The sequence below is a fragment of the Narcine bancroftii genome, chromosome 1 (genome assembly GCF_036971445.1).
Source record: "Narcine bancroftii isolate sNarBan1 chromosome 1, sNarBan1.hap1, whole genome shotgun sequence".
Taxonomy (NCBI): Eukaryota; Metazoa; Chordata; class Chondrichthyes; order Torpediniformes; family Narcinidae; genus Narcine; species Narcine bancroftii.
The window spans coordinates 104,578,207-104,591,649 of NC_091469.1; the positions used below are offsets into that span (position 1 = coordinate 104,578,207).

At 45.4% G+C, this 13,443-nt stretch overlaps 1 protein-coding gene across 12 annotated transcripts in view; it reads right to left on the reverse strand.

Moving 5' to 3' along the window:
- The window catches only part of LOC138762113 (uncharacterized), a 72,925-nt gene that overhangs the window by 56,056 nt on the left and 3,426 nt on the right, over positions 1–13,443 (reverse strand). For all 12 annotated transcript variants that reach the window (XM_069935551.1, XM_069935522.1, XM_069935540.1 and 9 more), the window contains exons 2-3: positions 5,448–5,513; positions 3,116–3,328 (exon numbers count right to left, since the gene is read on the reverse strand). In XM_069935551.1, the coding sequence (XP_069791652.1) occupies positions 3,116–3,328; positions 5,448–5,463 (229 nt within the window). In that variant the 5' untranslated portion in view covers positions 5,464–5,513. The remainder of the gene's footprint in view (positions 1–3,115; positions 3,329–5,447; positions 5,514–13,443) is intronic.

Here is a 13,443-nt window from a genome sequence, read left to right on the forward strand (position 1 = left end):
GAGACTGATCCCTCATTCGAGACAATTCCAGCCAGGAGAAACACCCTCTCTACATCCAGTCTATAAGCCCCATCTACATTTTTAAACTTTGAATTAGTTTCCCTTTCACTCCAAAGAATATAAACATAGTGGACATAATATCTCCTGCCATCCTAGCAAGTAATCTGGGGTCGTGTAGTATTCAAATGTACTTGAGAAACTCAGCAGGTTACACAACATCCACAGGAAAGTTCAGGCCTGGGGGGGGGGGGGGGGGGGCGGGGGGGGCGTGGCTAAATGGCGTAGGGTGAAGACGTGGGAACTCATCTCTCCTCAACTGGAAAGTTTAAAACCTGAATTTAAAGACTTGATAAATGTCTGAAAACTTTATGAAAAAAAGTGTTTGTGATATGAGAATGAAAGTGGTGAGAAGAGGAAAAGCTCAACAATCAAAAAAATTGCATTTTAAAGTGCTGGAAAAATCTGAAAGTTTTGGGCCTACCGCAGATTTGAAGTCTCAGCATCGACTACAGATGGATCCAAAGACACAGCGACTTTCTTCAGTAAGAGTGAATGTACAGGTGGCCTCCTCTATGTGCAGACTGGCGCAAGATGGCACCGCTGCGACGTTCCTGGCGTCACTTTGTGAGATGCGTGAGATGCAGGAGAGCGCAGCGTCATGTGTGTCGGGTAGCATGGCCGAGCACGGGGGTGTCAGGGGACACGACGCATCGCTAGCAACTGTATCTTTGACGCAGCGTGCCGAGGATGCGTTAGGGGTGGCCTATCCTCGCGCTGCCGTCGTTGCTGGGACTCGCACGGCAGTGCGCATGCGCGAGACACTAGAACGGGTGAGGGCTGCGGGGGCTGCTGATCAATGACAGGTTGAGGAATTCAGCTCAACGTGGAGTAGAATGCAGACCCGCAGATAGTCCAGGGGAGTCGATTTAACAGATGAGGAGGTGGAAGAAGAGTTACAGTATTTGGAAGAAGAAGATAATCAACTTTTAATGGCCGCAGCTAGAGTGGAAGGTACTCCTATAACTTTAAAATTACCTTCACCATATAAGTCCCTTAGTACAATGAGCCCGCCTGCTTCAGATATGATGATTATGTTGGAAACAATAAATAAGCAAAATGAAAGCATGATGGATTATATGTCTACTAGTTCCCAAATTGTTGATCAACAACTTGTTAAAATTACTGATATGTCTGGTGAGATTGCTTCAGTGAAGTTGGATGTCAATAAATGTTTGACAGAAGTTGATATGGTTGAAGATAAAATTAAGAATGTAGAAGACAGAATGGATCAAGTTGAAGAAATGGTTGCTGGATGGCAAATGGAGAAGAAAAGTTTTTTGCAGAAGATGGATTTAGTGGAAAATCAGAGTCGGCGGAATAATATAAAAATAGTGGGGTTACCAGAGGGTTTTGAAGGAACGAACCCTACTAAGTTTTTTAAAGATTGGATTGTTGAAATTTTTGGTCCAGAGTATTTTCCAGAGGGTTTGGAGTTAGAGAGAGCTCATCGTGCATTAAGGAAAAAACCGTTACTGGGTGAACCACCTTGGGCAGTTTTGGTGAGGTACTAAAGGTATCAGGATCGAGAGATGATTCTGTGTGCAGCAGTTTTACAGGCTCGCATGAATGGCGCAATGATAGTACAGAATAATAAAGTTTTTTTTATGTAGATTTGAGTCAGGGGGTTGTTATGAGACGGAAGGAGTTTAATGTAGCCAAAGCGGTCCAATGGAAGAAAGGGTATAGATCTACTTTTAGCCCAGCAATTTTAAAAGTATTTTATGGTCAGTACCAGTCTCAATTTTTTTGAAAATCCGCAGGATGCATTAACTTTTGCTAATTCTTTACCAGATTCTAAGTTGACTCAGGATGTTTCTACGAAGCCTTTGGTGACTTTTGAATAAAGTTGGAAATGGGAAAGAAAAAAAACTGGAAACTGAACAACTGGTGGATTTGCAAGAGGAACTTCCGGGAGTATCTAATACTTGATAGGACTATTTTTGTCCTGTTGGGGAGAAGATGATGAGCCAGCTGAATCTGAAGTCAACAGCCACTGTTGGTATTAACCGCACCCGGTTACTGCTATTGAAGTTTTTTTTGGGGGGGGAGGGAGTAAGGTTTTTTTTGTTTAAAGGGGTTAAAAAAACAGAAAGCTCAGGCCTGAAACATTGACTGCCTTTTACTTCCTAGGGATGCTGCATGACCTGCTGAGTTTCTCCGGCATGTTTGTGTTCTGCAGTCTGATGGCTTTTGTTGTTCATCTTCTGTGACGAGTATTTCCTTTCATACGCGAGGACACAGAAACTCCACTCAATATTTCAGGACATAATAGGAGCCAGAGTAGACCAATCAGCCCCTCAGAGACATTGACACCCAGGAATTTGAAGCTCTTAACCCTTTCCGTAACTGACCCCTCGATGAGGGCTGGTGCGTGTTCTCCTGATTTCTCCTTCCTGAAGTCCACAATCATTTCCTTGGTTTTGCTAACATTTGGTGTAAGGTTAATAGATTCTTGATTAGCCAGGGCATCAAAGGGAGAAGGCTGGGCAGTGGGGATGAGTGGGAAAATGAATCCACTCATGATTAAATGGGGAGGTAGGCTTGATGGGCTAAATAGCCTATTTCTGCTCCTATCTTCTGGTCTTATAGTTTAATATGTCCCACACATAGAACCATAGAACACTACAGCACATGGATGGAGACTTCACACAAGTCAGAAAATAATTTTGAATTTAAATGAAGGCAAATATTGGATGTGAGGGGCAAATGGATTAAAGTACATTGAGAAATTAGATTTAAAGGATTGCTAGTTTGTACACCATATTTTCTATTTATTTTAACGATGCAGAAGGTCCTTCTGGCCGATGAAACCCATGGCGCCCAATTACATCCAATTAACCTATTAACCATGTACCTTTTGGAGGGTGGGAAGAACCCGGAACACCCGGAGGAAACACACGCAAGGTTACTAGAGAATGTACAAACTCCTTTCTAATGCGGGTTGCGGGTGCTGTAATAATGCTGCACTGACCTTGAGCTTCGGATGGATTATTTAGTTGTAGAGTACTGTATATTACGTCAAATCCTTTAGCTGCTCCTCAATGCTTACACTAACCTGTAAACTCCATGGCTCCAGAGCTCCACTTGTACCAGATGTTCTCTCCGTTCTTTGTCTCACTGTGCTCCATTTCACCTCTGGGGGCCAGGATGTCCGCCCATTCTTGGCATGCGCTGACCATGTCCATGTTGTACGTCAGAGGGGGTGTTGTGTGCAACCTTCTGTACTCATTGTGAGCATCCAGGGCCTCCTGCTCAAATTTTGAAAGTTCTGAAAAGAGATGCACACACCTTGATGTTTTATCTTAAATGTTAAGTGTTCTTAAATTTAGACAGGCTCTTCAGGTCCATGAGTCCATGCCGCCCAATTACACCCAATTAACCTACAACCTCCGGTACATTTTGAATGGTGGGAGGAAATCAGAGTGCCCCCCCCATCCCGCTGTGGGGAAAACCCATGCAGAACATACAAACTCCTTACAGAGTGCATAAGATTTGAACCCAAGTCCCAATGGCTGGCGCTGCAACAGCATTGCGCTAACTGTTACGCTAACCTTGCCACCCACAGTTATGTTAACTGGGCACCTCTTGAATCTGTGCACTTGGAAAACCCTGCTGGCTCACGATTATTCCTCAGGAGTTTGCGGAGGTTTGATATGATATCAGAAACCCTGGAAAATTTCAAACAAAGTGTGGTGGAAAGTGTGCTGACCTGCTGCATGACGGTCTGGTATGGAAACATCAATACCCCTGAGCGTAAAGGTGGTGGATACAGCCCAAGGACATCATAGGCAAAAACCCTCCCCAGTACTGAGTACATCTGCACGTCACGCTGCCGATGGAGAGCAGCAGCAATCATCAAAGACCCACATCACCAAGCGCATTCTCTGTTCTTGCTGCTGCCATCAGGAAGGAGGTATCAGTGTCACCAGACTCACACCATTAGGTTCAGGAACAGCTGCTACTCCTCCACCATCAGACTCCTCAACGACAAACTCAATCAGAGAGTCATTTAAGGAGTCTTACTTGTGCACTCTATTGATTTTCTTTTCATTCTCTCTGTATTGCAGTCAGTTTGTTTACATTCATTATGTGTTTACAGTTCTTTATTAGTTTATGTGTTTTACACTGTCTACAGTTTATTTTTGCACTACCAATTAGTGGTAATTTTGCCGCACTCGCAGGAAAAAGGAATCTCAGGGTTTTATGTGATGTGATGTATGCAAATCTGAAATCTGAAAAATCTGAGAATGAGTGGGGGATCCCTGATTGTGGCTGCAGCCAGGTTGAGGTCTGGAACATGGGGAGGTTTATTGCTAGAATGCTTGGAACATTTCCCCATTACTTTATGCTCAATGGGTTCATGGGAAAATATGCTACACTACAGTGCAGCACCAGAAAAAAAGGAGAGAGAGCTGTGCTTGGATATCAACAGGAGTAATATCCAATTGTCTAGAAAACCCCATTGGTCCATCATCACCAGTCCTGTTGATGCTGGATTATCAGGCATTTCAGTGTCTCTACCTGGCCCAGAGTGTAGGAAGTCCCTACAGCCCCAAACCTACCAGAAGTAAACCTGAAGTAGAACACAAAAGTCTGCAGATGTTGCGATTGAAGCAAAAGCATAATGCTGGAGAAACTCAGCAGGTCAATCAGTGTTCTTTATATGACAAAGATAAAGATACATAACCAACATTTCAGGCTTGAGCCCTTCATCCAGGTATAAGCAAAATGTCGGTAGGTGCCTGAACAAAATGGTGGCGGGAGGGAGGGGCAGGGGAGGAGGACATAGAGCTGACAGGGAGGGAGAACACAAGAGAAAACAAGGGGAGGGGAGCTGACTCTGAATGGGAAGGGGCAGAGAGCTGGAGGAAAGAAGGAAGAAGATGGGAAAGAAAGAGAGAATGGGGAGTGCTAGTATTCCCTTTCTCCCTCTCTTCCCATCCTTCTGCCTTCTTTCCTCCAGCTCTCCACCCCCCTTCCCTCTCCATTCACAGAGCCATCCCCCTCCCTGTTTTCTCTTATGCCCTCACTCCTTTATCCACCTATTACTTCCTGCCTGGGGGCCTGTGCTTCTCGCCCTGCCCCTCCCCATTATCATTTTCTTCAGGCGCTTGCCGACATTTTGCTCAGATCATGATGAAGGGCTCAGGCCCAAAACATTGGATACATATCACTGCTATTATAAAGTAGACTGGTTGACCTGCTGAGCTTTTCCAGCACTGTGTTATTCAGCCTGACTTGGGCTGTCCCACTGATGGACAATTGACCCACTCTCATGGTGACTCTTAGTCATACAGCAGGTCTTGGAAGGCCAACCTGAAAGCAGGTGGGTTTGGCTGGGATCTCTTGTTCAGAGATCCAGTGGGCTGGGCCACATTAATACCTACCTGCATCCTCAGCCATGTCTCACAGTCAGTGTTCTGCAGATCCAACACTGAATCTCAGAGGCCGTCCTGTAAAAGAGAAACAGGGTCACTGGGATAGATAGCTCAATATAAACCTGTCAATGGTCACAGCAGTCGCTAACATGCACGGGACCCAAGGAAATAGAAACCCCTTCAGCTAACGAATGGCAAAGTGAAACATGCCAAGGTACAGATCATGAATGTCAGTGAGTGTCTTTAACCCACGACCATCAGGAAGCAGGTACAGGAGCATCAAAATCAGAAATGCCAGGCTGGGAAATAGCTTCTTCCTGCAGGCTGAGAGATGTGATTATTATTCGCTGTGTGTATGTGTGTGCACGCACACAGAGGTCGAGAGAAGATATACCAGGCTGCATATGTACAGTCAGGTGATAATAAACCTGAACTTGAAGTGAGGCAGCAGAGTGTTGGTGAAAACAAAAGGTAAGTTGTTGGGACTCATTGATGAATGGACATGGAGCCACTGGCATCAGCTGTATTTGGGTGGTGGAGGTAAAGAAGAGGCATTGATGGTAGGGAAATATGTTTAACATGGAAGTGATGAGTGTAAAGGTAAAGGTTGTCACGTAATAATACATTTAGAATGTAACATACATGAAATTCTTCAACTTTGTCCAACAGAAATGAGGCCTCAGCGAGGAACAAACTCACGACCCCTGGTTCACAAGACCTGTGCTCTAACACTGAACTATTGGAGCCCTCGATATTAGAATGTGACAGGAAACATGTCATGTCAAGGGAGGAAAGGGGAAGGATGGAAAGGAAAAGGAACGGTGATTAGCACAGACAGCCGCCAGTGACATTGGGAAGGAAGGAGTTCAAATTCATTAAAATCATATGTAGTTTGAATATGAAGTAGGTGACTGGATGTTAGGGACTACATTCAAAGCAGCTGTTGGAGTCTGTGTGCTAGCATGAGTACTCACAGAAAAACTGTATACCTGTAGGTCCCAGCACCAATCCTTGTGATAGACAGTGGGTTAGAGACTTCCCGCCACACATCCAACCCGCATTACCTGTCACCAAAGACAATTGTGGATCCAAGGTGCCACCTTGCCTTTGATCCTAACCTTTTGAACCAGCCTGCATCAAAGTTCAACGTGGAGGGATTAAGTGGACCGGGGGTTGTTAAGATCACAGGAACCAGACCACTCCAATGAGGACACCTGCAAGAGGCGGGGACTTAAGAAAGAAGCCTCTATTCTCAAGAACCCCACCACCCAGGCCACTCTGCTACCATCGAGAAAAAGGTACAGGAGCCTAAAAGCATTCAGTGGCACAAGGACAGCTTCTTCTCTGCTGCCATCAGATTCCTGAATGATCAATGAACCAAAGACTGCCTTACTTTGACTTTTCGTGCACTATTCATATTTATTTTTGTAAGGTGGTTTATATGAATGTGGTACTGGGACGCTGCCACAAAACAAGGAACTTTGTGAGTTGTTCATGACAATAAATTCTGACTCTGATTCTACACATCTATTTCATTGCTCTTCTCAATGTATTGAGGCACCCCCATCAAAATAGTCAATTAATAGTCAGACGTTCTCCCACCAACAAATCTATGCTGGTTATTCTTCATCAACCCTTGCCTTAAGAATTTTTTCTGATAATTACTGTGCATTAGACTAACTGGTCTCTGATTATCTGGTCTATCCCTGTTGCCCTTATATCACATTTTCTGTTTTCTAGTCATCTAATGAGTGAAGGTCTACACAACTTAGTCACTGTGTTCCAGCATCACCTACCTCGCCTCCTGTAGCAGCCTAGGGGACTGCACCAGGTCTGGAGACTTGTCCATTGCTATTGCTGCAGAAGTAACAGGGTTGTCCCTTCTGTCATTTAAGAGAAGGTTGGATGTGTACATGGAGGTGAGGGGGTTGGAGGGTTATTGGCGGAGAGCGGGAGGTTTGAACTAGTGGAGTTGTTCTAGTGAACTGGTGCAGACTCGAAAGGCCAACATGGCCTGTTTCTGCTCCGTAAATGGTTATATGGTTGTTATGTGCAACTTCCTACTGCAAGAGGGATAGATGGGTAGAATTTTTCAGGTGTGTCAAGAATGAATCCTGACACAGTATGTGACTAGCTGACTCAAGGATAGGTCGTACTGGATCTAGTACTGGGTAATGAACCTAGTCAGGTGACAGACCTCTCAATGGGGGAGGGGGGGGGCATTTTGGTGATAAAATGACCACAACTCTCTGAGCTTTAACATAGCTATGGACAAGGATTGGAGTAGGCACAGATGTAGAGGATGTTTAGGGAGCATTTGTGCGGGGTTGTGGATAGGTTTGTCCCACTGAGACAGGGAAAAGCTAGGAGGATAATGGTGGTTGACAGAAGAGGTGAGACAGTTAGTTAAGAGGAAGAAGAAAGCATATAGAAAGATGAGGAAGAAAAAGTTAGGAAGAGCTCATGAGAATTGTATGGTAGCAGGAAGGAATTTAAGAAAGTACATAGGAGAGCTAGAAGAGGACACGAGAAGACTTTGGAAAATAGGATTAAGGAAAATCATAAGGTGTTCTATGTAAATATGAAGAAGGATGATGAGAGTGAAGGATAAAGGAGATAATATGTGCATGGAGGCAGAGGAGGTAGTGGAGGTCCTACATAAATATTTTGCTTCAGTGTTCACAAGAGTGATGGACCTTGCTTATGTGTTGGAGCATATTGAGGGTAAGAAAGAGGAAGTGGTGCGTCTTCTTAAAAACATTAGGATTGTTAAGTCTCCGGATGAGATATACCCATTGTTATGACACAAAATCATGGAAGAGATTGCTGGGGAGTTGGTAAGGATTTTTGCATCCTCCCTGGCTACAGCAGAGGTACCAGAGTATTGGGGAATGGGAAATGTGATCCTCTTGCTTATAGGGAGAATCCTGGAATTATAGACCAGTGAGTCTTACATTAGTGACAGGCAAAATATTGGAAAAGATTCTTAGGGACAGAATTTTTGAGCATTTAAGTAATCTTCTCAGGAATAGTCACCTTGGCTCTGTCATTGGTAGGTTTTGCCTCACAAGCTTAATTGAGTTTTTTGAGGAAGTAACAAATTGATGAAAGTCGGGGAGTAGAAATGGTGTACAGTATATGGTTTTTAGACCCCCATGGACTCATTCAGACAGTTAGGATCCATGGAACCTTGGCTGTGTGGATTCAAAATTGGCTTGCATGCAGAAAGCAAAGGGAATATATTCTGCCTGGAGGTCATGAGTAATGGAATTCCACAGGGATCTGTATTGGGACCCCTGCTCTTTATGATTTTTACAAATGACCTGGACAAAGAAGTTGAGGGATGGGTCAGTAAGTTTGTGGACAGGTTTGTAGGAGGTTGGAGGTATAGTAAAGTGGCAGATGGAGTTCAATCTGGATAAGTGCGAAGATGCATTTTGGAAGGTTGAACTTGAAGACAGAGTACATGGTTAATGGCAGGATTCTTAACAGTATGGAAGACTCGAGGTAATTGGGGTTCAAATCCATAATCTTTCAAGGTTGCTGCACAGGGTAGGAATAGTTAAGAAGGCTTATGGTATGCTGCCTTTTAATAGACAGGGAAATGAGTTCAAGAATCGTGAGATAATGTTGCAGCTCTATAAAACTCTAGTTAGACCACACTTGGAATATTGAATTCACTTCTGTTCCTTCATTACAGGAAGGATGTAGAAGTTGTGGAGAGGGTGCAGAGGAGATTTACCAGGATGTTGCCTGGATTAGAGAACGTGTTTTATGGGGGAAGGTAAACAGAGTTAAACTTTTCAGTTTGGAGCAAAGAAGGATGAAAAGTGACTTAATAGATCTCTACCAGAAGCATAGATAAGGTAGACAGACAGCACCTTTTTCCCAGGACGGGAGTAGCAAACACCAGAAGATGTCAGTCTGAGGTGAGGAAGGTTTAAGGGAGAAGTCAGGGGTAAAATCTTTTACACATGGAGTAGTGCATAGAATTGGCTGGGGTGGTGGTGGAGGCTGGTACAATAGGGACATTTAAAAAAACTCTTAGACCAGCTCATGGATGCAAGAAAAATAGAGGGTTAAGGGTGTGAGGTAGGGAAGGGTTAGATTATTGAGTAGGTTTATATACATAGGTCAGCAAAACATTGTGGGTTGAAGGGCCTGTTTTCCATTAATGACCATCAACTCGGTAGAAGACGCTCTTTGGTCTGTCCGAAATCTGTTGGTCTTTCAGCATACTGAGATGTCAGTCCGGGAATGCTGCCAGTTGGCATATTCCAGGCTACAGGAGTATGTGCTGGGGGACACACTGAGGCTTGGTGCACCCAACACAAGGGTAATGTGGGGAAGGACCACAGTCTAGAGTCTTCCCATTACTGGGCACTGAGGGGCTGAGACTGATGGGAAGGTCCTCAACCAAAAGAGTGGGGGAAAAAAATGACAAGGTGGCACAGTGATGGAAGGGTATGGAGAGAACAAATCTAACAATGTACATTGACAAGAATGTATAGATATGACTGAGATTATGTGTAAAAAGACAAACTCGTTTCTTGTTTGTAAATATTTTTTTCTAGTCAAGATATGTCTAATGACAATGTGTAGAAATGACAAGGTGCCATAATGGTGGTAACAGTGTATTGAGAGAAAAATGTAGAATGTACATTAATGAGAATGTATCGATATGACTGACACTTTGAAGGTAAAAAGTCTTGAATGAATTTCTTGGTTTGTATATAATTTATTGAGAATGAAGTATATTTTTGGATAAAATGGTCATCTTGACCAATATTTACAGCCAATCTACCCACCTCCTTTACTTGCCTGGATCGTCTATAGCTGTGAGGCGCCAAGATGCATGGTTTGAGGCGATATCATCCCACTGGCGGTGGTCAATGTGGCAGGCACCAAGAGATTTCTTTAGGCAGTCCTTGTACATCTTCTTTGGTGCACCTCTGTCACAGTGGCCAGTGGAGAGCTCGCCATATAACACGATCTTGGGAAGGCAATGGTCCTCCATTCTGGAGACGTGACCCACCCAGCGCAGCTGGATCTTCAGCAGCGTGGACTCGATGCTGTTGGCCTCTGCCATCTCGAGTACTTCGATGTTAGGGATGAAGGCGCTCCAATGAATGTTGAGGATGGAGCAGAGACAACGCTGGTGGAAGCATTCTAGGAGCCATAGGTGATGACGGTAGAGGACCCATGATTCGGAGCCGAACAGGAGTGTGGGTATGACAACGGCTCTGTATACGCTTATCTTTGTGAGGTTTTTCAGTTGGTTGTTTTTCCAGACTCTTTTGTGTAGTCTTCCAAAGGCGCTATTTGCCTTGGCGAGTCTGTTGTCTATCTCATTGTCGATCCTTGCATCTGATGAAATGGTGCAGCCGAGATAGGTAAACTGGTTGACCGTTTTGAGTTTTGTGTGCCCGCTGGTAGTCATGGTGGGGAGCTGGCTGATGGAGGACCTCAGTTTTCTTCAGGCTGACTTCCAGGCCAAACATTTTGGCAGTTTCCGCAAAACAGGACGTCAAGCGCTGAAGAGCTGGCTCTGAATGGGCAACTAAAGCGGCATCGTCTGCAAAGAGTAGTTCACGGACAAGTTTCTCTTGTGTCTTGGTGTGAGCTTGCAGGCGCCTCAGATTGAAGAGACTGCCATCCGTGCGGTACCGGATGTAAACAGCGTCTTCATTGTTGAGGTCTTTCATGGCTTGGTTCAGTATCATGCTGAAGAAGATTGAAAAGAGGGTTGGTGCGAGAACACAGCCTTGCTTCACACCATTGTTAATGGAGAAGGGTTCAGAGAGCTCATTGCTGTATCTGACCTGACCTTGTTGGTTTTCGTGCAGTTGGATAACCATGTTGAGGAACTTTGGGGGGCATCCGATGCGCTCTAGTATTTGCCAAAGCCCTTTCCTGCTCACGGTGTCGAAGGCTTTGGTGAGGTCAACAAATGTGATGTAGAGTCCTTTGTTTTGTTCTCTGCACTTTTCTTGGAGCTGTCTGAGGGCAAAGACCATGTCAGTAGTTCCTCTGTTTGCGCGAAAGCCACACTGTGATTCTGGGAGAATATTCTCGGCGACACTAGGTATTATTCTATTTAGGAGAATCCTAGCGAAGATTTTGCCTGTACATCTACAACCAGACAAAATAGTGTTTCTCCATCCACACAAATACACATGCACACATGCAAGCATAAACACACACATCCACGCATGCATGCACACACACACAAACATATGCGTGAGCACACACACACATATACGCACATACATACACACAGAGCATATAGTAATCAAATATATAATATACATACACGTGTAGTGACTCACAGCCCGCACCTCGGGCCGACACAGGAATTGGCCATCAAATTCAGCAACCAGCAAAACATCATGAGGGCTGAAATGCCCGTTGCCATAGGCTGCTGGTAGAGCGGTGAAACTGGCCAATCACTGTTGGTGGATCCCAGAGGGCCCAAATGGGGCCCGGGCATCTGAGGTAATCAATCGCCGAGAGAGCTGACTATAAAAGGCAGAGCTGCCACTGAATAAACTCTACTGGTGTGTGAGTCTTTCTTCTCTTGCGGATTCGAGATACAGCCTTAGGGCTAAAACCGAGAGCTATAACCTAACTGTACCCATAGCGACCTCCCGACAGTGGTGACCTCGACTGGTCCAAACAGTACTTTGGACCCAAAGATGGAAGAGCAACCTGCGATCAACGCCGTAGTGTTGGAAGCTGCCCGGCTTCTGGACGTCGCAACCACGGATATGGTTCCAGCAAGTCGAGGCGCAGTTCGCCATTTGATGGATCCCCGCCGATGACACACACTACTACCACGTAGTCAGTGCCCTCAGTCAGGACACGACAGCCCACATCATCAACTTCCTCCAGCAGTTCCCGGAACAAGGAAGGTATGTGGCCATCAAACAGCTGTTAAACCACACTTTCAGGCTCTCAAAGCATGAGCGCACAGCTCACTCTCACTCTCAATGATGGCCACACCTCCTGCCCGCTGTTCCAGCAGATCTTCCTGGAGAGACTGCCTGAGAACATCCGGCTGCTCATCGCAGAGGAAGTCTTCGATGAACCCAGGAAGGTGGCTGCCCAAGCAGAATTGCTATGGGCGGCAAAGAGGGATGCCTGTGCTTCGCTCGAGCAGCTGACAGCACCATGTCATCAGCGCCCAGCCAGGAAGACCACCAACCAACCGACCTGTCTGACTGACACTTGAATGCCATGCCCTTCCGGTGAGTACTCTATCACCAATGGTGGGATTTCGAGGCCTGTCAATGCCGCTCCCATGCTTGTTCCAGGTAACGCACAAGCCAGCCGTCGTTAATGGCCACCCCTCTCCGCGTGGTCCTCAAGGCAGTGGGTGGTTGGAGGCTGGTTGGACTACCGCCACCCCAACGAGGCCACTAAACTGGACAGATATCCCATGCCTCATATCCAAGACTTCACTGCTAACCTGGAAGGGGCAAGGATATTCTCAAAGGTGGACCTTATCAAGGGCTATCACCAGAAGCTGGTACACCACAAATATATCCCAAAAACTGCCATCATAACCCCCATTTGGATTGTTTGAATTTCTCCACATGTCCTTCGGGTTAAAAAACGTGGCTGATGGATGCAGTGGGCTGGGATCTGCATTTTGCCTTTGTCTACCTCAACAATATTTTAATCGCCAGCTACACCTGCTCCAAGCATGCCACCCACTGAAAACAATTATTCTCCAGGCTGAGCGATTTCATCCTAACCATCAATCCAACCAAGTGCCAGTTTGGACGAGAAACTATTGACTTCCTGGGCCATTGCATTGACCAACATGGAGCCAGACCATTACCCACTAAGGTAGATGCTATTCACACTTTCCCCATGGCATCGACAGTGAAGGGACTATAAGAGTTTGCAGGTATGATAAACTTTTATCACTGCTCCATACCTGCAGCAGCCCACATCATGACCCCACTCTTTCCCCTCATGGCAGGATCCAGTAAAAACATAA